General features: G+C 33.8%; 2 protein-coding genes across 3 annotated transcripts in view; one reads left to right on the plus strand and one right to left on the minus strand.

Annotated features, from left to right (window-relative positions):
• LOC129004864 (uncharacterized) overlaps nt 1-3,834 on the plus strand; it is a 68,403-nt gene extending 64,569 nt beyond the window's left edge. For both annotated transcript variants that reach the window (XM_054433544.1, XM_054433545.1), the window contains one exon: nt 2,993-3,834. In XM_054433544.1, coding sequence (XP_054289519.1) covers nt 2,993-3,347 — 355 coding nt within the window. In that variant the 3' untranslated portion in view covers nt 3,348-3,834. The remainder of the gene's footprint in view (nt 1-2,992) is intronic.
• Nucleotides 3,835-9,456: 5,622 nt separating this feature from the next.
• LOC129004909 (carbonic anhydrase-like) lies at nt 9,457-26,411 on the minus strand. The gene is made up of 7 exons (XM_054433614.1): nt 26,287-26,411; nt 23,255-23,299; nt 21,219-21,362; nt 15,841-15,964; nt 15,367-15,478; nt 10,772-11,002; nt 9,457-9,904 (listed from the first exon to the last, which is right to left on the minus strand). The coding sequence occupies exons 1-7, from the start codon at nt 26,396-26,398 to the stop codon at nt 9,614-9,616; spliced, it is 1,059 nt and encodes a 352-aa protein (XP_054289589.1). The 5' UTR covers nt 26,399-26,411; the 3' UTR covers nt 9,457-9,613.
• Nucleotides 26,412-27,354: the final 943 nt, after the last annotated feature.

A 27,354-nucleotide genomic window follows, 5' to 3' on the forward strand; every position in this document is an offset into this window, starting at 1 on the left:
TAACAAAGTGATTTTAGAAAAAATGTTATTCTTGATTTTCTCTTTGACCCAAGGAATAACTACGTAAATTATGTCCCCACCTTTTTTGAACCCCCTGCCCTGTATAAAAAACAAGTGATTTAAAGAAGGTATCTCAAGCAGTTGCGTTTAAAAACAGTTATTGCTAAACAATTACAAATTTGGTCAAATACATCTGAAACCTTTCTGCTCTGCACACAACACATTGCACTCTTTCCTCTCTCAGCTTTACTTTGGTGATTAGTTTTTATCTTCATTTTGCATGCTCTGTGCAAATCTTCTATAATTCATTCTCTTCAATGCATGCTTTCTGATATTTCACATGTCACTTTACTTTTCTTTATAGAGTAGAAAGAATGAGGTCAAAGATTATAAAATGTTTATCCTGGTAAAAAATAAAACTTTTATTGAATTATTCTTATGTAATCTAATGCAATGTGTAATATAAATCCACAGTTTCTTCAGTTCATCAAACGTTTATAGCCTAGTTTGTTGTTGTTGCTGGTGAATTTACGTAATTAAGGATATCATTTTCATTTGTAGCTTCAGCCAAACAAAATACCTTAACACAAAAGAATTTCTTTCACCATTACTCACTTAAACTCTTATTTTCACTCAATAAGCTAACTCACACAACCCAAGCAAAGTATTTAGTTGTATTTTTTCAGTTGTAAATTCCATGAACCTTGGTCAGATCTCTAATTTCTAAACCAATATATACTTATCACCGATCTAGACCTATAAAGTCTCACAATAATATCTCAGTACTTCTCTGCTTCTAAGATAACCAAAACTAAACTAAACTAGGTAACTGATGTGTTTTTAAATGTCAATTTTCTTGGTCAGAAAACTGATTTTTAAATAAACATTATAACCTATAAAATTATGTAGAGGACTTTCTCAATGATAACACCTAACCTAGCCCCGAACAAAACGAATAACTGAACAGTTTTGTTGGTAATTGTAACCTTCCTTAGTCCATATACAGACTTTTAAACCAATATCATAACCTATGAGGTTTCACACTAATATCGCAAGTCTTTTCCGCTTCTATGTTAACCTAACCTAACCTGACTAACGCTGATTGGTTGTGGGTGTGTGTGGTTGGTTGCAGTGGGAGGGATGCAAAACACAAGCTTCCCCCTGCCCGAGCCATGCCCTCGCGTTGGTACACTCTGCTCGCTTTGCCCTTCCCTGACCAGCAAGTTGGGAGACGGGAGTTCTCCCGAGCATATCGAAGTCGGGCAGGATATTTCTCTAACCCGATCTGATCCAGTGTGATCCACCCGACTTAAATGTCGTGAACTTAGTACAAAGTACAAGGTACAGTTTCACTGAGTTGACCCACTGTACAAATGGATGCACACTCGTAGACTCGCAAATGTTGAGGTTGAGACTGTATAAATAAGCTTTCATAATTTTGCAATTTGTTGTTTGGATGTATAATTTGGTCAAGTTTGTTATTGTAAGTGTAAAAGGACTCTTATTGAATGTATTGGAAACGGGACTGTTAGATTTACCTCTAATTCGTTAATTTTATTTATTTCCTACGATGCATCAGTGAGTCTGGTTTAGGCTCTCATTTATTTTTACTTGAAATAAGCAATGGTTCCAGGGTTATTAGGAAACAATAGACAAGGACAGAGAACCAAAGTGCTAAAAGATTTAGATACGTCCTAGTGACAAAAACAAACTGTATAACAGTACAAAACTTTAAGTAAATATTGAATAGTCTAATATATTTTAAGATCCAAGTATACATCCATGTAACCTTTCAAATTTGTCCAAGCATATTAACCAGTTAATATATTTCAATGCTCAACAGAATTATAACAACATTGCGACCTAAAGAAAATTGAATCAAATAAAAATGTGTATACAAGGAAATAAAGGCTTCCAAATGGGTCAAAATATACTTCTTATATTTGAAAATAATGATACCACATCTTTTATAGCCTTCAATCTTGAATGAGCAAAAGTGTTGATATGCATTTAATTGTTCTTTTCATTGTAACTGTGCATGGTTGTGGTGCTTTATTCAAAGTGTTTTTAACTTGTTATCTTCTTAAAACTTTCTTAATATTCCTTGTAGTTAGATTGCACCTCACTTTTCACATTATTGGCAACCTTATACCTTATACTGAATGCTGTAAACAGTTTTACTTGGTACTGTATTCTAAATACCTCACTTTTGCATGCATAATACCTATTTTTAAATTCTGCAATGCATTATGTATAAAAAATGCACACATATTAACTGTTTACTTTAAATTGAACACTTGTAGTGAAGAAATAAAAATAAAATACCAAAACAATATTAGCGCATAAAATTCCACTAATTCAATATCTTAACGTCAAATACAAAAAACCCTATCAAAATGTAAATATGGGCGTTCTAAAACTGATGTTTAAAGTGCAAAACCAATCTTCTAAATATACAATAAAAATTATTTAAAAAACAATAATTAATTGTTATCCTCAAATGTTACAAAGTTTGTATTTTTTATGATATTTGCTGGTAACAGTATGCTATTAACTTATTTCATTCCAGTTGATGGCTCATTGGTAGATTGTGCATGACTGTAGCTCCCTTCATCTTATGTTGTATTTTTATTGTGTAATTCATTGGCTAAAATTATCTATTTTCTTTCAGTAAATGGGGATTCAGGTATTCATGCAGCTAAAAAAAATTATTTATCGAATTACAACATTTTCTTATACAGGATATTGGCAAATAAATGTCCATAGATGATAAGTAACTTTTTGACACAAAAAATACAATCCAAACTAACAATGTAGAACATTGGATTTATCGTAAAGTATTTGTCTTCAGTCTTAAAAATATTTGGAGAATCTATAAATTGTCATGAATTTTTTTTCTGTTTCTGCTCCTAAATTCATTAATAACATTATAACCATTTATATTATAAAACAAATTACTACAAATATTTAACTTGACTATTTCAATTTGCAGGAATCGAAGTGCCAAACACTACCGCCACCGAGCATCACCTGACTGCAACACTGTCGCAAGTTTCGACTCGTCGAGCTCTGAGTCCCGCGGAGGGTTGAATCGCTACTACCGCCAAGCATGGGAGAATCTCCACCAATCAGCGAGCAGTAAGGTGGCCAACCACCCTCCCCTACGGCGCAAGGAGACACTGGACCGCGAGGGGGTGAGGGATGGCAGTGAGTTGGTAGTGAGTGACGTTTACCCGCAGCAGCGCAGAGAGACGACAGAGAAGAAGCGACACCACCACCATCACCACCACCAGGGAGAGTGGAGGGGGCACCAGCACGCGCGATCTCCACACAAGGCTCGCTACTAGAAACTGTTGTCTTAAGTCTTCAATTTCAAACATTGTGACTCTAACCCTTTGCGATTGGCAATACTGTTTATGATGTCTAAATCAGGAGGAAAGTGGTCAGTTTCATGGCTTTTGTGCAGAAACTGCAGTAAAGTTCACCTTAGTTGTCACTGCCACTTGGATGACTAGTATTAAAACTTGCTTACACTTTGAAGGTAAGCAACATTGACAAAAGTTAAATTTTTTGTCAATAAACAACAAACAAAACTTTGTTTGTTATAATGTGTGTCATGTCTGAGCGGTAATATGTGTTATATGTGCAGCTTTGAAATTGAATTCCAAGCTAGTGGGAAGAAGCTGCTATGATTGCTGCTGAGCTGAAACTTGTAATGCAAGCCGCAGAGACAAGAGCAAAGGGTTAAAAATTATAGGTCATTCATAAAAAAAGCTAAGAGCGGAAACAGTATTTTTTTTTAAATAAATTTTATATTCTACAAATTGGAATAAACTATAAATTTTATTTATAAGGTTTGAGAAGATGAAGCCATATAAGAATTTTATTCGTGTTAAAAATAGTAATTTTCGACATTTTAAAAACAAACAAAAAAATTGTTGCTCAATTCATTAATTTTGCTTACAAAGTGTCCTGGATCTTTAAAATTATGCACCCATTCAATAAGTATAATACTTAAATATATTTTGTAAAAACACAGATTTGTTACCACCTTTTTTTTGCGTCAAAATATTTTACCGATATGGATATATTGTACTTACAAGAAAACTTACCAAAAAACTATATTTGTTTTTGCTGTACACACTATCATTATGGTTAACGTTTATACCACTGGGTGCAAGTAAGATCAAATTTGATATTAACTTTTACAAATAAAGTTCTAACTTTTACATAAATTTTGAATTACAGATTATTATTGTTAATATTTTCTTTTTAAGGTTACTCCTAATCAATAGCAATACGTTTTGATATTTGTAGATTTTATGATATAAAGAACATCACAAGTAACTCTGAATGTTCAATGATGTTATGTGACATATTAGTTTAACAATTCTACTGTCTAATGATTAATTTATTCATTAACAAACACTTTGAATATAACATTAGTTAGATTTTTATAGTTGATGCCAAAGCAAGATTCTATAGTTCATTTTGTGTTGACTGTTATAAGCTTTTTCTCTAATTTTATAAACTCTATTTGCGCTGTTTTTAATGTATATATTACCTTAAATGTTACGTTAGTGATCATAGTCTTAAGATATTCATATTGTGTTTAAAAAACCCTGAGTGTAAAAGTTTTGAAGCTATTTTTCTGCAAAATTAACAAGTTTTTCTTTGGTGGTAGAAAATACCGCTGGTGTATAAATTGGAAAGAAATTCACATTTAAGGAATGCCTTGGCCATACTTTGAGGTTATTGAAACAAAGTAAAGCTGATGCAAATCTTAATAAGGTCGCACTCTACCGCTTGTCCAGATGAGAATAGAGAACTAACAATTATTTAAAACAACGACTGATAAAGAAATATTTGTAAATAGTGAGCTGTAGTTGTAGAGAAAATGTTCACAAGTTTATTAAAATTTATTGAAATGTGTATATAATACTTATCTCTGAAACCTCTATCTTAATTGTTAAAATTTTTAGAATATTAGATGTAAGTTAATTTTATAAATCGTGCTTTTGTATGTATTTATTGTAAAATAAATGTTGAATATTTATTTCTCGACTTCTTGTACTTTCCTTGGTTGTATTCATTCAGTCAATGAATATTTTTAGCGACGCCACAGACTAAGCACTTACGATACTCCTTTGTCAATGGTTACACTCCCCTCTGCTTAGAAACCAAATATAAATTTAACAGTTTGGCTTGTAGAATAAAAAAAAAGTGGTTTATGTCTATCCCCATTACTAGTTTATCCCTATTACTATCAATTGCATTACTTTGAGACATTGCCATCTAAGCTTATTTTAAGCTATAAATGAAAGCAAGATGACTGTATGATTCTGTGAGGTGCTCGTTTTAGCTTTGTTATTGACTTAGCCTCGTTCTCTTGATACGTGGTTTGTAAAGACTCCTTGTGACCTGAGTAGTGGACCATATTGATATGGGTTGTGAGAACAGCTTGTCAGTGGAGGTGGTCCATTAAGGGCAGAAACGTTCTCGCACCCGCAGTCTGTAAACTCATGAAACATCAAAGACCTGTGGTTTGCTGGGTTCCGGGCTGGCTCGGTGCACTGTTCTTACCTGTTCAGTTTTTGAACCGAGCCCTAGGAATGCATTTGATAAAATTGTTTGGTTGAAGTGTACGGGAATAAAAACTGAGTGAAAGTAATGAAGCCAAGATAGAGTTTTTGGAGTTATATGAACTGGAACCTGCAATTTGGAATCCACTACACAAAGACCATAAAGACAGAAACAAAGTGTACGATGCATGAAAATGCATCCAACCGTGTTTCAGCATTGAATCTTGTCTAAAATGTTTAAAAAAGAAAAGAGAAAACCCTAATGGTGACCTAAAGGAAACTTTCTTAGAAGGTGAAGAAAACTAGTACTGGAGGTGCAACATTTATAGTGTACGAGCCCAAATAGTGTTCATACAAAAAGTGGTTCTTCTTGCATATAGTATAAACACTCAGAGGTACTAAAGGAACTGAAGTTGAGGTAAAGTATTGTTTATTTATTATGGCTTGGCCTTTCTGTTTGAGCCCGTCAGTAGCTTTTGAAATATACAAGCCACCTCCACCGTGAGAACAGTCAGGTTCGCAAATTCTCTGATCCGTTGACTGATCTAGGAGATCTGGGTTTTGCCCTAACTTGCGCCATGAGAACGAGGCTTTGGGTAAACTATTCCTTTAGCCAAGAACATTTATACAAACCTAAGATCGAAGGACAGTACAAACCACTTGTGAACCATCAAAAACCTGGGAGTTTTTCAAAAATTTAATTTTTTAAGACAGCAATCCATATTATGTACTTGGGTGCTTATTTTAAGGTGAATGAGAATAAAGGGTGAGTGTAGAATGAAGTGAGATGATCTGTGTGCCGTACTACCAGCTGTTTCATATTCAACATTATTTATTGTTGTACCAATGATCTGTAGTAGATTTAGATGTATGAACTTCTAAGACAACTATTTTATACTTAATTTATAAAAAACTACCAACGATAATATGTCAAAGTATACATTTATTTTTCTGTTGTATTAAATAGTAGTTAAGAAATAATTTGAGCAAAAATAATAATAAACAGTTGCTAGGCTGTTTTTATCCTGTTGAATTATTTTAACACTATTTATTGTAATTATTTTGACACTATTTATTGTACAATGTACATAAAAATGAATAAAGATATTTGAATTGAATTGAATTGAATGGTGACAAAAAAAGGCTATTGCAGTGCTGAATACAGCTTGTATATTTAATATACATTATTGTTTTAAGTAATTAAGCGAACAGTTAATTTTGCTGCCCTATAGGGATGTAAAAACCTGCCCGGTCCCAAAAATTACGATGACAGCTGGCATGGCCAGCAAAACGTATAACTTTCAGCCACCAATTAAAAGTAGCCTATGTAAAAAAGCTAAACACATCATAGTGACCATAGTGTGGTGAAAAATAATTTGGTTTAATTTTGTTAACTTTTCTTAATCTTACAAAATGAAGCACACTGTCTCAAGATTGATGCACACAAACAAAGACAAATTGTTGCAAGTAATTTTGTAATATTTGTTTGTTAACCCTTGTTAAGTTATAGTTATTTGAGGATTTCATTTTTAAGTAGTCTAACTACCGGTAAGGTAAAATCATCTTAATTTTCCTATGTTATGTTCAATAAATTGTTTTTTTAATTGAGCCTTTTAATTTTGTATTATTACCCTTCAAAAGAAACCAAAATTCATTAGCCTAAATATATTTTCAGTTTGTACAGGGTAAAAACTGAATTGTAAGCAAGTCTTTGAAATATGTATTAATTAAAAACTATTCAATTTTATAAATACAGGAATATTAGACTAGAGCAGCTATCGTGCTGCTTGTTCTATTGACTAGACAATTTATATTTCAGTATCACTTGACTTATATCATAATGACTCATTCAAATGACTATTACTGTAGTTAATTTATAAAACGATTTTGTACATTTGGTCTTTGTATCAATAACTATTTACACGAACAAAAAAACGTTAAATAAATCGTCTTAAACTAAAATTATAAAATGTAGTTCACAATGAAAGTCCAAATCCTAAAAGCCAGAAAGTCTAAACTATAAAAACGGTAACTGACGTCTGTGCTTCAGTTAAGTAGAGCACAATTCATCTGGAATGATAGTTAACTAATCTTGTATTACAAAATTTGATCCTTACACTATACCTATCTTTGGTTGGTTTTCAAAATATAAAAAAAACATGTGAAGAGCAATAATGTTGAAATATTGTCTTTTTAGTTACTGTATAGTCCACTGTCAAATGTACACCCGTGTGCTCCTTGATGAGGCAGATGTGGGAGTAGTCTTAATCTCTTCGTTTGACCTTAGAGAAATACAATTTCGATGGTGGCACTCTTGGAAATGGTGCGTTTGAACGCTGTGGGTAAAAAACAAAATGGCCGCCATTTTAAATGTTTAAAGTCAAATTCCATGAAAACCAGCTATAAAAACAAAATTTTGCAACACATTATTTAAAGTCCTTTTTATTACAAATCGAATGACACTTTGTTTGCGAAAATCGGATTATAAATAAAAAAGTTATGTAACTTTTATAAAAATTTATCAAAATGGCAGTCATTTTAAAATCACAAAGTTAAATTACATAGAAACTAGTGACAAAAACATTGTAAAAGTTGCTTAACTTTTTTATTTATCATCCGATTTTCGCAAATTAAGTGTCGTTCGATTTTTAATAAAAAGGACTATATATATTGTGTTTCTAAGTTTTGCTTTAATTGCTGGTTTTCATGGAATTTGACTTAAAAAAATTTTATGGCCGCCATTTTGAAATTCGATGTGCCTGATCAAAGATTTTTTTGGAGAATGTTTACAGTTGTACACTTAAAGTTTATACCAAGTTTCATCAAAATATCTCCAAAGGGCTTTTGAGTTATGAATTATTTTCAAAAAATACAAAATGGCGGATTACGGATAAACTAAGCCGAAATTAAAAAATTGTTATACAACATTTTCGACTTATTTTTGCACATAGAATCTGAATCTGCATAGCCCGCTACGCTTTACTGAAACACCCTTTATTACTTTTTGAAATATTCAACTCTCCTGGGACATTACATCCACCCTGATAAATTTTATTTATGAAAAATATAAAATTATGTTTTATGAAAGAATGGTTGATCCTACCTAAAAACTGTAATAATTTTTTTTGTGCAGATTTAAAATAGCTACATTTTGGTATCAACAATTCTTTCATAACTCTAACGGTTACTAATATAAGTAAGAAAACAAGTTTGCGACGGCGGCAATTTTGTTTTTTACCCACAGTGTTCAAACGCACCATTTCCAAGAGTGCCATCATCCAAATTGTATTTCTCCAAGGTCAAACGAAGAGATTAAAACTACTTCCACACCTGCCTCAAGGAGCACACGGGAGCCTGTATGTGTACATTTGACAGGGGACTAGTAGTTAAAATACCAACAGCTGTGTTTGTCTAGATAATTCATGGATCTAACCACGAATACTAGTCTACACGATTACTAAAAAAATACCCGGTATGGATCATAAACATCAACAAATGACGTTTTTGGCCCAAAAATAAACATTATTTAACATTGGTTAAATGGAACTGCAAAAACGTATGTTCAATAGTCTAGTATTCGTGGATCTAACAGACAGAACCCTACATTTTTAGTATTGAATCAGCAGAAGAGACAGGTAGGTTTATTTTAAAGGCACAATGGTTTGAATTTGAACATATCCTTTCACCTCCAATTTTTATAGCTAGCTAACAATTTATTTTTAATTAAAAATTTGTTTTTAAAAGCTAGTATTCATAACATAACTGTTTACTGATTGTTAAACATCTAATCCATAAAATAAAGACAAAGGAACGTGATGAAAGTTTAATCGAAAGTTGGGAAACTATTTCTATTCAGGTAATAAACCATTCTGAAATCAAACAAACGGATTGAAAATTTATAGTTCACAACACACTGAAATAGTAATGAACCTTTGAATGCCTACAGAATATGGGGCTTTTGCTACTTGATTGTTTTTTATAACAACATGTTTGCGTCTTCATCTGAGCCACACAGCACACGATCACACACACTACACACAGAAGACACAGACACCCAGACACACACAATTTAAACACACAAACAGAACACACACACAGCAACACCACAGAAAAAAAGCACTACCACACACACACCACACCCAACACAAACACCACACACACACAAAGAACAATATCAGGCTCAGTGCACAGGATATAGAAGCAGCTCCATTGTCTGACAGAAGGTAGACATCTCGCTTGTTGAGGTCTTGAAGTCTGCGATAGTTGAAGTCCATTGAGTTATTGTCATGTCCAGGAATGTGGACTAGCTTGAAAATCTCCATCTGTAGAATATTGCACAAAATAGTACTGTTAAGTACTATAGTGTAGTATAGTACTGTTAAGATAGTTTATTACTATTTTGTTGTAGGATTTCAGACAGTTTCACTAACACTATACATCTGCCAAGTCATTCAAGTATCATTACAACTAAAGCAAAATACCAAAACATACCTAGAGACACAAGTTTAGAGAGTAATGTCATCACAAAACTGGTAAACTATGTTCAAAACACTAATGTCCAAAGTTAAGTTAAAACTTAACTTAAAGTTAAGTTTTTTTCACCTGAGGACGGGATCAGATTCCAGATCCCGAAACGTTGTGTATTGTTTTTTACCATCGTGATGGAAAAAATCCGCAATAAACCTTTGAACAATATTAACTCACTATCACCAACAATGAACTTCAAACAAAGAATCTAAGGGATATAGAGCGGAAGTAGCTAAAAACTACTTATTTAAAAAAAAAGTATCAAACTGGCCATTGGTGACCTGCATGTTTATAGGATACACTAACAACCACATAGCTAAAAGATTCACCCAATTACACACAACACAAGAGACGTGCATCTAGCGGTGTCAGACAGAACATTCCTAACTTCCTGTAAGTCCTTGTACATAAAGGAGGTTTAGAAGGGGTTATGTTTATTTATATATATATATATTTTTTATATTTTTCCATTCATTGCAGAAAATATTTCCTGAGACTACTCAGGTGAAGTAATGATTGCTTTCAAATAATTTGCATGTTTTCCCATTAATCCTCTTTCTACTACTAATACATCATTTTTCAACCTATTTCTGAAATGAAGACCATATGGAGAATATGTAAGTTAGTATTCATCTAATAAAATTTTCAAGGTTAATTAATACCTGTTCTTTAGACACGGGCACTTTGGTCTCCATGATGGTCCAGGTGACAATCTCATCGCAAGGTGGGGTTGTTAGTGACCCAGAATACCTGTAAAAGCTGCTCCTGACCTCTGGCAGGAAGTCTAAAGGGTTGAAGTGAGAAGGGAGACGGTCTTTCAACCCAGTTCGGCCAGCTATTCCTTTCACTACTTCTAGAAATGGATCCAATGCCTCTGTTCCGTTCTCTGACTCCTAAAAAGTAATCAAAATTTAAAAATGCAACAAGACTCTTTTTAAGTATTGTTTATGTCCTTCAACTTTGAGGAAAATTTTATATATAAAATTCTCAGTTATTCATTCTCTATTTTCTGCATACTAAAATAGGATATATTACAATAGCAAACCAAGATGGAAACTAGTGGTGGTAAAAACCAGAACTTTTGAAGCTTGAACGAGACCTAAACTTATTTTATTCATCCCCATAATATATGGGACCCAATATTTATAATAAGCGCCTTCAACAATGAAAGAAATGGGGGAAGCGGAGAGAGTGCCATTCTATCTTTTGCCGTGGGGGTTATAAACTGTCAAACCCCTCAGAACCAACCGGTCATTGATACCTGGTTTGCACTCAAACTGACCCTCGTCAACATTTTTAGGCAACTGGCACTCGGCCCTGCACTCAAGAAATTGATTGCATATAGAAATTTTTAAAAAGCACTTGAGATAATTTAAAACATAAACTTAAGATATGACTTCTGGAGAAGGCTTTTTATTCATTGGAAGATTTCCTAACAAATGTATGATTATTTTTAAGTATTCGGTATGTTGGTTGTTTGATTGTTACAATAGATTTTAGTTTTAAAACAAATGACCTGTGAAACATTGATCGTAATGATCTATAAGTATAAAAGAGGATGTTTGTATATACAGTATATATATTTGTTTGGCAGTGATAAACTCAGACACCACTGAACCGATTTCCTCGAAACTTGGTACATACGTGTAGAATTTCATGGAATAGGTTTATACACCATCAATTTCGTAATCCGTCCAATCGGCTCCGCCCCAGTGGCTCTGGAGTCCCATGTTAACCTTATGAGAAATGGCATTAATGAATCTTCACAGCTGTTTCAATTAAACAAGTTGGTTCTGTTCTATGATGTTCAATAGCATCAAAGTTACAAGGATTACCAACAGGGTGCAGCACTATTATTTCTTTTACATTTATGACAACAGCTAATTTGCAACCAAAAGATGAGTGAGCGTAGCGAACGAACTTCAACCTGGAGGCGAGTTAGCGTAGCGAACGAGCTAACCTGAAGGCAAGTGAGCGCAGCGAACGAGCTCCAACCTAAAGGTGAGTTAGCATAGCGAACGAACTTCAACCAGGATGTGATTGAGCCATGCGAACGAGATCATCTTGAAAATTAAGAAGTTAAACGGGGCAAAGCCCGCGGGTTACAGCTAGTAATACATAAATAATTAAATCCTTATATATGGAATACGTGAAGGCGATTTCTACAAAACACTACTCCTCTGTTAATAATGGACGGATTCTTACTAACGATGTGTCAAAATTAAGTAGTTTTTGCGTAGACGCCCCCTTTTACCAATTCCTTTAATAAAAGTCTTTGGGCTTTGCCCCACAGGCCATCCAAATCCTAATTTATCAAGAAAAATTTTGTTTACTTAAAAAGGCGAATAATTTGTCTTAAAACAACAGTTCGTTTTTAGCGAATTTCCCTATAGGGAAGTAGCTATTACCGTAGGTCTCATGGTAAGACCTGGGCGCGGGACCGATTTACTTTTTTATTTTGATGTCCACAGAGGCCAAAAACACTAATCGTTCAAATTCATATATATATATATATATTTATTTATGTGTCCGTTAGCGCGATAACTCGAGCAAAAATTATCCGATTTCGATGAAATTTGGTATGAACGTGTAAACCTAAGTTTATTCAAACGAGTTCGCGAACCAGCATGATCGGACTATGGGAATGGGGGTTTATAGGGGGTTTTATGGGGTAAAAATGGGGTTTTCCCATTTTTGACCCTAAAAATAAAAAATTTTGCAATTTCTTTTTAGACCGTAGAGCTTAAAAAAAGAAATAATTTAGTATATTGAAGGGGTCGCCGGAATTTTATCCCCCTGGAATTTTACCCCCTGGGCAGAGCTGACGTCACTATGACGTAGTAACCTGAGTGGCCAAAAGTTTGTTTGCGGCCGGAATTTTACCCCCGCGGATTTGGAAGTCTAATGAAAATAGCCAGAGCGTGATTAATTAGATTAGCGATAAAAACCAGAATTTTACCCCCTGTCCATATAACTAGCGTTTAGACAACTGAAGATGTACGGGCCGGATTTTTACCCCCGGATTTTTACCCCCGGAATTTTACCCCCGGATTTTTACCCCCCGGAATTTTACCCCCTGGCTGATTTTAGAAATTGAATGATTGATTTTCTTATTTATGTTTTTATATAATTGTAAACATTTCATTATTTAGTAGCCTATCTTTATTAATTTTTTATTGTTGTTGTTGTAAAGAAATGTTTGAAACAATTATCACTCAGTTGATTGTTTATACCTCATATTAACCAACTGTTGGCTTCAAAGATCGAATGCTAATACTAGAATCTCTAAATTAAAATTCAAAACCTGTTCGATTAGTTAATGTTACAAATAAATTAATATAGGCTACTTCATAACAAAATGTTTGCTATTAAATTAAAACAGAATGAAGATAATTAATCATTCTCACTAATTTATATATCTGGCCAGGGGGTAAAATTCCGGGGGTAAAATTCCAGGGGTAAAAATCCGGGGGGTAAAATTCCGGGGGTAAAAATCCGGGGGTAAAATTCCGGGGGTAAAAATCCGGGGGGTAAAATTCCGGGGGTAAAAATCCGGGGGGTAAAATTCCGGGCCGTACACTCTAGGTTTTTATAATTTGATGTATTCTGATTAAATTCACAACCGTGAAAATATATGTTCAATTCCGCGTTTAATCCATCGAGCTGATGTCGCGAAACTCAAAAGTTCGCGGCCGGAATTTTACCCCCTGGTTTGTGACGTCACATTTGCCCAGGGGGTAAAATTCTAGGGGGATAAAAATCCGCTACCCCTATTGAAGCGCTGTTGTATGCCTAACGGTCACGGAGAAAATTAAAAAATAGTGTAATTTAAAATTCCCGTGTTATTCTTATGGAGAAAATGAAAATTGTTATAGTTTACTTGTTTATGGATATATATTGATAAAATTTGGCAAATTTATTTATTTCATCCTATACTATTGACGTATAGTCAAAAAACACTTTTTACCTTCCCCGTAGCAGCAAACCTAAGCACTCGTTAAATCTAATGTTATTTAAATAGGGAATAAAAATATGTCTTATTTATGGAAATATTTGAGCAAAAATGTAATAAGACGAGTTGAAATTCGCTTAGTCTGCAGGTTTGCTGCGGCGGGGGTATTTTTTTCCTAGGACGCTTAGGCACGAGCCTGGGATTGTTTTTCACATTACTTCAGACTAGACCTAGGGGTTGCGGCATTATCACTAAGTTAAAATCCATTGGTGACTTGGCGGGTTCGAACCAAGGACCTCAGGGACTAAAGTACTGCGCTCTAACCACTACGCCAGCTCGCTCCCCAGCTGTTTATAGTAAACACATCATACACAAAGAGAGTTTCTTTTTCAGAGTGAGTCTGTTTTCAGTTTCGATTACTGTAGTGGAGTGATTAATTAGATTATTTTGACTCTTAAGTCATCGGAAATTATGACTGTTATTTTTTTTGAAATAACGCCTGTAATACTTTGCAATTTCTCAAATTCGAGCAACAGGTGCACTAGTAAAAATAAATAACCTGAATAAGTGACTATACCTGAACTTGAAACCTAAAATACATAATTTTTCTCAAACAGTTAATTACTGCTACAGAACTCTTACCCCTATCAAAAACACAAATTTAATTAGATTTTTACTTACTACATATACTAAAAAAAATTATGATGTTTTCATAAATGTCATAAATTTTATGATAAACAAAAACACTGAAGCCTGTGTTTAAAAGAAGTTACTTTGGGCCCTTCTGATGAAATATACCACTATCCAACTACTATTGTTATAATGATTATCACAATAAAAAAAATTAACTACACAAATAATTGGGTGTTAAAATATCTGGGCAAGCCAGTGAATTTTTCGTTCCTGCCATTGGTGTAAAACTGAGATACATGGAGTTTAACTGGATTTTCTGTCAACGCATACATTTAACCAGAAATTTTGTTTCAAACTAATGCGTATTAATATTAAAAGATGGGGACACCACCTATGCCTATTCTAACCCAAAAATAAGGGTAGAATGTTGTGTGATAATCTGTGTAGCTTTACTGACTAAAATTGGCTGTTTTATCAGCCAGGATCATTTATTTGAAGCCCAATGATCAGAGGCAGCTGGGTCCAGTTTCAAACCATCAATGACATAGGTAATGACTTTTTTCAGGATCGAACCGGCGACCTTATGATTGTTAGGCGAGCGCTTAACCACTCAGCTACCCAGCCTACTTGCTAACATAATAACCTATCAGCGATAGGTAAGAAGAAACAAACCTCAAACAAAACCCCAACAACAGCTAGGGCGTCTTGTGGATGATAGTATATTGCCTCACTGAAACTCGAGTACTTGCTGTTGTAATGGACGAGATGTAACTCCAGAGGGAACCTACCAGAGCAATAGTAATAGATGAATTGGTTTATTTTGTCAAGACCTGTTCACTCACAGCTAATACCCAACAGATTGAGGGATTTTCAGAACTCCACTCATCCTCCTGACTCGCTCAGCAAGCCACTTGGTGACAAATAAAATCACTATAAAACTTATATAAAAGTAGTAAAATCTACTAAAGCTGCAACTGAATGAAACAAATTTAGGTGATTTTTTCATAGAATTATAGTAGTTAACACAACGATATATTATTATATCAATATTATATATCTGCGCTTGTTTTTTGCCTGAAAATAGCCACTTTTGAGGCAAGTAATGAAATTCTTTACATTGTTACTTTATATTGTATCTAAACTGACCTGTCTCCATTTACAGTGTGTTCCGAGTCCCAATGGAAGTTCATTTCATGTAGGACGTAAAGTCCTCGAAACATTCCTCCAGTCACCCCTGAGTCACAATGGTCCTCATCAAAATGAATGGCAACTATCAACAGAAGCATTTGAAAGGAGATGAGCAAATTGAAGAGCAACTGTCATAAATCACACTGAATTGGCTCTCACAAACTGCAGACTAGTCTCAGAACGAAACTAAGTGGCTGAAGATGTAAACAGAGTGAAATTAAGCTATTGTTGTTCAGAATGAAACCATAGATAAAAGATTATCCCTTAGTAGATTTCTCATCACTATGGAACAGCCGAAGCCAATTTTATTGTGAGTTCTGTCCAGTGCACTGTAGAACTTGTGTTTTGTTTACGGTTTTTTTCCTGTTATTTCAGTAATTTAAAACCTCGTTTAACCAAATAAAACTATATAATCATAAGCAATAACTCTTACCCTAGTTATAAAACCAAACAATAAAGCACAAATCATAAAAAAACCCTAAAATAATAAAAACTAAATTTCGCCGACACTAAGGCCCAGTGTCACTGGATGTGGGGAAATTTTTATTCAAAATTTCATAACAACAGATCACAGAGTGAAACTGAAGTAGTTGTCGATGTTAACAGAAACCAGGTCACAGAATGAAATATTGTTATACAATATAACTTGTTAAAAACTGATCCGGGTGAAACTATGGTTGTAAACATAAACAATACTACTTACTACTTTCTTACGAAATGGCGACCATACTAATAAAGGCATTTCAAGTCAAAAGTATGAATCGAGTAATAGTTTACAGAGTGAAACTATAAATGAAGACCAATTATAACATGCTACAATCCTTTACTCGTATGGTCACCATTATATGATATTAGTCAGTTACAAAAGCGCTATACATCTCACCCTGTATTAATTCAGCTTAAAACAGTAATGGCAAACGATGTGGGTTGGATGTGAGAAGCTTGAGTTTTGACCAACATCAGCTGTTCCTAAGCTATTTCCATAAAATTATTATTAAAATATCAATGGTTATGGACATCCATGGTGGAAGGAAAAAACATAGGTGTGCTATTCCCACATATTCTGACGTCACTCGGATTGCAAACAAAATATCACATGATTGTAACTGTCAAATTAGTATATGTATTTGTTTTGATTTGGTTGTTATTGTTTTTATTATTATAAAAACAATAACAATCAAATCAAAACAAATACATACTAATTTGACAGTTACAATCAGGTGATCTTTTGTTTGCAATCCGAGTGACGTCAGAATATGTGGGAATAGCACACCTATGTTTTTTCCTTCCACCATGATGGACATCAGGGTTTCAGTTTCAAACTGAAGGATTAAACCAACAAACATGTAATTATTAGGTTAGGTGAGCACTTTGGCAATCTTATATCTAGACATTCCATCCCCATGTTCAATTTGTAGCCAGATTTTTTATCGAAATCTTCGTAGTTTATGTGAGTCACCTACAAATTGCGCTGATCTAAATTGCTAAATTTTGCCAAATAGGTACACAAACCTTTTGACTAATTCGAACTTAGGGGATGACTTATGATGAGTTATAGCAACTGTCAACCTAACCTGGTCAGCAATAAAAAATAAGGTTTTAAAATGGAATTTTAGTCACTAGCGCATTCTGTGACTAGCTCACACAACTACTTTCTTTTTTAATAAAAAAAATTAGCTACAGCTGGTCCGGGAAGTCTACTTCTGAATACAGTAGTCAATGCTTATATATTAAAAAAAAAATTGTTTTACTTTTCCAAGTTCGTATAATTTGTTCATCTACCCGACCAATTTTCATGATTGAGTTCTAAATTGAAGGTATGTACACACAGATTTCACATCAAGCATCGGCATAAATTTATCTGCAGTCCTACTCAGCTTATAAGTGAATTAAATGTGCTCCCTATGTATTTCTTATGAGAGTTAAATTTGTGTTTTCTTTTCCGAGTTTGTTTGGGTCATTGAGGTCTCAAATTGAAGGTATGCACACACAGATTTCACATCAAGCATCGGCATATATTTATCTACAGTCCCACTCACTCGGCTTTATACGTAAAAGAAATTTGCTCCCCATGTATTTCTTATGAGAGTAAAATTTGGTTTTTCTTTTCCGAGATCGCTCTTCTACCCAACAGATTTTCATGATCGAGATCTCAAATTGAAGGTATGCAGTATGCACGCACAGATTTAAAAAAAAAATTGAGTATCTTGATTAACCAGACAATCGTAAAGAACCGTTGTCAGAAACTCGGCCGGTTTTGACAAAAATCCTCCAAGGAATGTTTTATTTAAATTGTCCGTGTATGAATGTTATGTGTGATTGACCTGTGTTACGTAAGTAAATGTTTCATATTGTCTGTGTTTTAGATGTAATTTAGTAAATTGCCAATCTGCCATTTTTCATATTTTCCTGTACATGTATGCTTTGCAAATCCGGTTCTAGTTGGTCCGTTTAACAGTTTTTAATGTCGCATGTTCTCAAATCTAGAAATATGTATTACTTATTAAATTGGTCATATTGTAAAGTCAAGTTAGTTGTAGAAATTATTAGAGGTTTAAATATCTAATAAATTAATTTATAAAGCCAATTAAATTTAAATCAATAATTATCTGTGTTAAAAGATAAATTTTTAATTCTATGTTAAAGGTCAATTTTTGTAATTACATCTGAAATTATTGTATTACATTTAATATCTTGAGTTATTGGTTGATCAAAAAATCTGTTTCAGTGCGAGTGGTTGATTGTGTTTTTAGAGGAGGGATTCAGAGGCAAACGTTGCATTGTCCACGATTGAAGGCTAGGTGGAACTTTAAAGATCACAAGGATTGACTCCCATTAGAGTCAAATTGTTAATTTCAAATAAACAGTCTACCAAAGATCTGACTCAGTAGTCTATCGGCCCCTTTTAGCGAATTTCCCATATAGGGAATAAGCTATTACCGTAGTACTCATGGTAAGACCTGGACGCGGGACCCATTTTTTTTTTCATTTTGAGGTCCCTAGATGCCAAAAACACCATCCGTTCAAATTCATATATATATATATATGTGTGTGTGTCCGTTAGCACGATAACTCGAGCAAAAATGATCCGATTTTGATGAAATTTGGTACAAACGTGTAAACCTACGCTTATTCCAACGAGTTTGCAATCCAGCATGATCGGACCATGGGAACGGGGGTTTACGGGGGGTTTTATGGGGTAAAAATAGGTTTTTTCCATTTTTGACCCAAAAAACATAAAATTTAGCAATTTCTTTCCAAACCATTTCGTAGAGCTTAAAAAACAAATAATTTAGTATATTGAAGCGTTATTATGCGCCTAATGGTTACGGAGAAAATTCCAAAAAAAATTTTAATTTAAAATTCCATGTTATTCTTATGGAGAATAAGTAAATTGTTGTAGTTTGCTTGTTTATGAACATATTTTGATCAAATTTGGAAAATGTTTTTATTTCTTACTAACTATTAACATTTTACAAAAAAAAAAACAGTTTTACCCTCCCTGATGCAGCAAACCTAAATACTAGTTAAACTAATTCTATTTAAATAGAGAATAAATGTTATATTTTTAAGTAGACATTTCAGTATAAATCCAATTAGTCAAATGGAAATTCGCTTAGTCTGCAGGTTTGCTGCGGCGGGGGTATCCGTTCAAATTCATATATATATATATATATATATTTATATATGTGTCTGTTAGCGCGATAACTCGAGCAAAATTGATCCGATTTTGATGAAATTTGGTACAAACGTGTAAACCTACATTTATTCAAACGAGTTCGCGAACCAGCATAATCGGACCATGGGATCAGGGCTTTATGGGTGGTTTTACGGGGTAAAAATGGGGTTTTCTCATTTTTGACCCTAAAAATTTTAAATTTCTAAATTTTTCTCTAGACCATTTTGAAGAGCATAAAAAAAAACAAATAATTTAGTATATTGAAGTGTTTTTGAATGTTCATTGACTACGGAGAAAAATTAAAAAATTGTAAATTTAAAACTCCCATGTTATTCTTATGGAGAATAAATAAACTGTTCTAGTTTGCTTGTTTATGGATATATTTTAATCAAATTTGGCAATTTGGTTTATTTCATACTAAGCTATCAATATTTCAATTGATAAAACACACCTCAACATCTTCCCCGTAGCAGCAAACCTAACTACAGTACTCACTAAAATTAATGTTATTTAAATAGGAAACAAATCTGAAAATTTATAGGGAATATTTTAGTAGAAATCAAGCCAGGTAAATGGAAATTCGCTTAGTATGCAGGTTTGCTGCGACGGGGGTATTTGTATTGAACATCGCAGTGGTACTGCAGTATAGTCCACTGGCAAACAAGTCCCTATTGCAATAACATACAACCGGCCGGCTGTATAAAATATACTTGGAGAGTCTGGTGATCTCAATAATAAATTAATAAATTGGTTTTCTCTATTTTTCCCGGAACAGTGCATATTATTGGGGTTGATAGGATTGAATCAAATTATATCACAATCAAATCCTCCACTTGGAAATAGACTGTATTTCTCTGACTATATTCGATTAAGTTTTGTATCATCCATTCCCTGCTGATTGTGTGAATTGTAAATTTAATTAATAGCTCAAAACACATTCTTTTTTCAAATATCATCTTTTATTCTCCTGCAGTTTGATCCTAAGATATCATTTTTTTCAAGAGTGACACATTTTTAAGAGTAACGGCTTAACCGATCATACTATTATATATTCAACTTGATTTAACTTTGCATTTTATTTGACTATCCAAATATCAACAAAAGGTAATATAAATATGTCAGTAAAATCAGGCAATATTGAACAATTTATTATCAATCCAACATTAAATAAACAGTTTATTATTATTTATCAAATTCAGAGTGCCACATCACTAGTAAATTGAAAGATTAGCATATTAGAAATAAGTTCAACAAGGTGATTGGAGGAGGACAGTTGACAGATCTGTCCGATCCCACTTTGTATTTGCAGATATATATATATATACATTACATAGTAAAAAACACAAAACATAGTATCTGAAATTTACCACTGTGAAATGGTCCTGTTCAGTTAGCTGTACTAAATTAAGTTTGTCACATTAACGTAAAAGGATCATTATTTGACAATGTCACATGAACTATAAAACTTTATTTTTTTTTACAAACCTTATGTCACCAAATGTCGAAGCAAAACATTACCCTATTTTTAGTGTCTATTGAATGTCGTGGTAATATATTGAAAATGTCCTCCGATAGTTTTGCTCATGATCATCTTTGAGAAAAACCTAAAATTATTAATTGCATCCATTGCTCAAGAGTAAATCTTACAAACACTTACTGGTATGACCGTTGTTTTCTAGGGTCCCATTAAGGCTTTTGAAGTTGAAAAACTCTAGAGGCTCAACCACAAAGCGCTCAGCTGTTTCTGCGACTAAGGCTATAGGCGACTGTCTGGTGCCATCAATACATAATCCTGGCCACCCTGTACACAGTGTTATTATTAATTGGCAAGACAAAGTAAACAATTAGATATACTTGATAAATAGTAACAAAAACTGAACCGAAACATTAAGCCATTTTGCCTTAAACAAACATGTTGGTGTTTATATACACCATTTACATGTACCCATATACAAGTTCGAGGCTTTGAAAAATGCAATTATCTTGTAAATGTAACAATTTGACGCTTGCAAGACGAAGGGGCATAAGTACATATGATGAGCCTATGTACCAACACCCCTTTGTTTTGTAAGGGGCAAATTATTACCTATGTAGGAGTAATTTTAATCTTTTTAATTTAAAAAAATTATCATTTATTGCTTATCCAAAAACATACACAACATGTTTCCTTCCATGTTATCCTTATGAAGAGCACACTAATTATTGTTGTATATTACTATATAGGCCTATCATAATCCTCACAAGATTTAATAGGTAGTATATTTAGTACCTAGGGCCGAAAACGTGGTTTTGCCTGCTCGAGATAGTTTTTAGCAAAATGTAACTTTCAGCCACCAACTAACGTATGTAATACAGCCAAAAACATCATAGTGTGGTGAAAAATATTTATTTTGTTCATGATAGGTTTTTACAATACACAAATTTGTGTGTTTCTCACAGCAGCAAACCTTATTCACCATATATTCCTTTTACTCATATGTTTGGCATGTGTCCTAAGTAACAATTATTTTTTACCTAACCCGCCATGTTAAACTTCCCTATCCCAAGCGTGATGTATACAACTTCCTTACTTCTCGAGTGATGTAAAGTATCAAAAACTCACTCGGTGATGTAAAGAAACCCATTTAAATAACATTGAGTGCTTAACGTTATAGCTATTTACCTTACAAGTGTAGTAAGAGCGTTTTTACATCACGCAGGTGAATGTTGTGCAACGAGTGGAAGCGAGTTGCATAATTTACCGAAGTGATGTAAACACGCACTTGCGTAACGTGTAACGTACAAGATTTTACCTGACCCGACAATATACAGGAGGTTACGAACAATATTTTTCACTATCCATTTCACTCATCTTCTAACAGTAACGTTCATTTACAAACAAAAGCTAGGTTAGGAAAATTCTTCAAAATATTACAATAAAATTCAAGCGCACAGCTGATTTCTAGCGTTGAACGTCGTTGGCTCCATAGAGGTATATTTTTAAAGTTAAGCACTCAATGTTATTTAAATGGGTTTCATTACATCACCGAGTGAGTTTTTTTTCAACTTTACATCACTCGAGAAGTAACGAAGTTATATACATCACGCTTGGGATAGGGAAGTTTAACATGGCGGGTTAGGTAAAAAATATAACTCTATGGAGCCAACGACGTTCAACGCTAGAAATCAGCTGTGCGCTTGAATGTTATTGTTATGCTTTAAAGTATTTTCCTAACCTAGCTTTTGCAATTTTGTTAGTAAAAGAACGTTACTGATAGAAGATGAGTGAAATGGATAGTGAAAAATATTGTACGTAAACCCATGTATATTGTCGGGTCAGGTAAAATCTTGTACGTTACACGTTACGCAAGAGCGTGTTTACATCACTTAGGTAAATTATGCAACTCGCTTCCGCTCGTTGCACAACATTCACCTACGTGATGTAAAAACGCTCTTACTACACTTGTAATGTAAATAGCTATTTTAGGAATTTGCTTGCTGGTTGAACAAAGCAATTGGAAACTTGTTTGGTATCAAGGTTTGGTGCAACAATGCAGTTTTTACAGTACTATGGAATGTTGTTAGTAAAATGCAAAGCTATGTGAATACAAACCAGCCACAGGGCTGAGTAAATAAATAACACACCCTTCACACTGTCAAGGGCCAACACATTACGTCACATCAACTTGACAACTTAACTTTGTTGTTTCATACCTTCAGGCTTGTCAGTAGGAGAGTACTTCCAAGCATGACTTAGACCTGAAACACAAATACATGATGGTTGATGACTCAAAAATCAAAAGTTACTTTGGGTTTTTCTTTATAAGCTATTTTTGTTAATTAATTTCCACTAGCAATTAAGTGTCTCAGCAATGTTTTGCTGGTAAAATGGAGAATGATTCATGTTACCAGTAGGGTGATTTCATGCCCTTTAGGATACTCAAGAATCAAAACCCTGATTCAATATTCATACCATTTCTTTAGTGTTCTATATCGGACGGACATGTGTATATCTATTTACATAGATCAATTTTAGGGTGTTACAATTTTTACTAGAGGTCGTCCAGTGGTCGAAAACTCGACCAATTTTTTTGTTATGTACAGACTTCTGTATTTTCATCCCACACTGTAAATAAAACATGTGATGGGAATTTCTTCCAATTGTTTTGATTTTCTGTTTATATTTTGTTGTTATTTCGTCCCTAACATGGCAACCCATAAGGCCCGTGTAAATTTTTTTTAGATTTTTTGTGCTTATTTTGAGCCTATTTGAATTTATAAAGGGATTCTGCACATCTACAGGAAAATATCTTTCCAACAATATCTTCATCTCTCCTTAGGGGCTAAAAAAGTTTTTTACTCCCTTGGGCCTAGAGAATGAAAAATAATGCTACTTTAGACCCACAACGCATACATTAAAACGGCTGCTTTTGCTGCCGAAAAAGTACTTTCGTTTCTAACTAGGTTCGTTAAAATATTACTATGAGACGGAAAGTAGCTATGTAGCTGATTGGTTAAAGTGCTCGAATAACAATCAAAAGGTCGTCGGTTCAATCCTGAGAAAGGTCGGAAAATGAGCGGGGGTTAAAAAGACCCGTGTGGTGAACTATATTTTTCATCATATTTCATCATTATTATAACAAACTAAGCTAGAAAACGAAATTATTTTTATGTAAAGATAACCTCTCAAAACGACTTCCAACTTGTTTTCAATTCTGCTAATGCAAATAAGCAGCTGTTTAGTAAGTGATTCAATCATTTCGTCTATTACGATTGTACATTGTACGATCGATATGTCGACCAATGGACAACAATAGGAGAAGAGACCTTACCTGATAAATCAATCGATAAATAATTTAGATCGATATGATTGCCACAATCAAAATTTACAACTGTTTACAACAGCTGATTTTTACTCCCTAGAGACTAAAAATGATTTTTACTCCCTAAAGAGAAAACTTTTAGCTTTCTAACTTTACTATCATGCAACTTTAGCCCCGCAACGCATGCATTAAAACGGCTGTTTTTGCTGCAGTATGACGAAAATTAATATTTTATGTGTTGCCAAACTAGTGTTACATTATATTTTTATAATTTGTCGAGTCTTGTTAAAAAAAAATGTAAATTGTGCATTGTCTACATTAAGTTCTTGAATTGTGAGCAAAAAAGAGTTATAGGCTATTGTAAATGTAATTACTTGTTTTTACTAGCGCTATTCAATTCACAGCTTTGGAATATTACGAGGAGACACGTGCGAATATTGCTCATTTTAATATACTGTAGTTCAAAACGCGTCTCCAAAGCATTACGAATAATGCAATACTTTTTTACCTAAGACCGGTTTTTGCCAGGCCATACATTGACATCACCTCATTCGCTGACTGAGAGGAACAATACTGAGATACTAACGGTCAGGACACCACAGTACAGTGTCGCCTCTTATGTATGTATTTACAGAGCCCAATAATCTATGCTATATGATGACATTAATTTCGTCTTGGGGGATATTAATTGTCAGAGCATTGCTTGGGGGTACAAATAGACGAGTAAAAATTTGACAAAACTTGAAACCTGGGCTGAGGCAAATGACCTGCAGCTCATACACGATCCTAAGCTCCCTTGTTCCTTTAACAGCGGTAGATGGAAGAGAGGTTATAACCCTGACAACATCTTTGTGGGCAGCAGGATTGCCTCACAGTGTGAAAAGTCTGTAGATAATCCGATTCCCCGAACTCAACACAGACCTATAGTATGCACCGTTAGTGCTGTTGTTAAACCTGAAGTTGTTCCTCTAAGACGCAGGTTTAATTTCAAAAAGTCCAACTGGACGGATTCCAGACCTAACTTTGAAACAAAAATATGACTAAACGTCATCATCATTAACGAATTTGCCTATTGGAAAGTAAACTATTACCGCAGTCCAAAAATATCAATATGCGAAAACTGCTCAATACTTTTGATTTCAAAGTCCCTAAAGCCAAACCTCCAATTCTAAATATTTCCTGATTCCTAAATAATCCAAACCGCCATGCCACAGAGTTTCTGTAGTGTTTGTAAATATTAATTTTTTTTTTGTGTATATAGTAATTAAATTGACGATTGACGCAATCTATCCGATGATGTCAGTCAAAGATGAAGACATTGTAGGCCTATTAAGTAATCCTGAGTCCTAATGTTGATTGTAACTATCAACTTATGTTTACTGTTAACATTTTAAGAGGTTTATTAGTTAGATATACAATATTTTGTAAATGAAATACATTGTTTACATACATCTGCAAATATCATTGTAGAAATATCATTGACGTTTCTTGCTTGCGTTTAAGCATGTCTTTAATGCTGTGCAGATGTACAGAAGGTCACATTTCGCACATATCTTACGAATATGTATGGTAAATAAAATTCGCTATATCTAGCCTACACTTTTTAAGGAATAATATCATAAAAATATTATACTAGGTAGGCCTATCTGTAGTTGAATCTGATAACTATTCAGTTCTTATGCGTTGTTTAGTGATTTACGTTTGAAAACTTAGAGTGGCGTAAAAAGTCACGGATTGTGAATTTTAAGCTACAGTGAACACCTTTACTTAAACATGTGAATTTATTGGTTTACAGTGGTAAAGTCGTGTTTAAGCAATAGGTTTAAAGAGACCGGTTTCATTTAAAAATATGTTATCTAAATGAAAAAATGACTATATTCTATAAAACTTAATTTAACGTAAGTTGATTCTGTTGTAACTGACCTGCGATAAGTACAAGTTGAATCACCGACAGCATCGCTGGCAACTGACTGACCATCCCTCCCCACTTACGGAAACCTACCCCCTTCACCACCAAAACTCTAGTCTTTTTCATCTCTTGTTGGATTGGGAAAAGTAAAAATATCAAAATTATAATAAAGAAGTTAAGTTGAGCAATAAAAACAACTAGTGTACATGTTTAAAGTTATTTTTTCTAATTCACTGTTTCTAACAGCTGGTCTTATTTTATATCATGTTTACTTTTTGTTCAGTTTAAAGAAATACAGTCCACTAAAAACATCATCTAGTTTTTCTCTCTTAATTATCTATCTACATCTATCGTTCAATCTAAGTTTATCCATCAGTATCTAAATTCTTTATTCATTTGGTCCTTCTGACCCGGAATAAATAAGTAATTAACAGTTATTTTTTCAATTCAGTTATAAAAGTAATCAAGAAAATTTCCTGTTCTCAGTTGAAGTTATGTCCCTAGAATCCAAACTAGGTCTTCAAGCAACACGCTTAAAAATCTTAGAAAAAGCCACAGACTATTTCAAGGAAAAGGATATAACAACTATATTGAAGCCTCAAGTACAAACCCGGATTGATGTTATCGAAGCAGAATGGAGGAAATTCGAGAGGGATCACGAGAAAATATGTGAGTCAAAAGCTGACATACTAAAAGACCTAGCCTACATAAATGAAGATCACTACAGTCAAGCACTTGAAGCATATATGGTAAGCAAATCTGCAATGCTTGTTCTCTTAGATGAGCTATCGGTAAATTCTCAACAAAATCAAAGCACATCTGATATCAATACATCTAGTTCTATGAGTAAATCAAATCAACCTATACTACCTAAAATATCGCTACCTCAATTCTCAGGAAGTTACCAGTCTTGGAAACCTTTCCATGATCTTTTTTCTTCACTGGTGATCCAAAATCCTAACTTAACTGATGTAGCTAAGTTACACTATCTCAAAACCAGTTTGTCAGGTGATGCTGCTCAATTGCTAACCAATTTCCAAATAACAGGAGAAAATTTCATGCCAGCTTGGGAAAAACTTGTG

This window comes from Macrosteles quadrilineatus, unplaced genomic scaffold, assembly GCF_028750875.1.
Source record: "Macrosteles quadrilineatus isolate MER2022 unplaced genomic scaffold, UCM_ALF_1.0 Scaffold_12__1_contigs__length_5162894, whole genome shotgun sequence".
Taxonomy (NCBI): Eukaryota; Metazoa; Arthropoda; class Insecta; order Hemiptera; family Cicadellidae; genus Macrosteles; species Macrosteles quadrilineatus.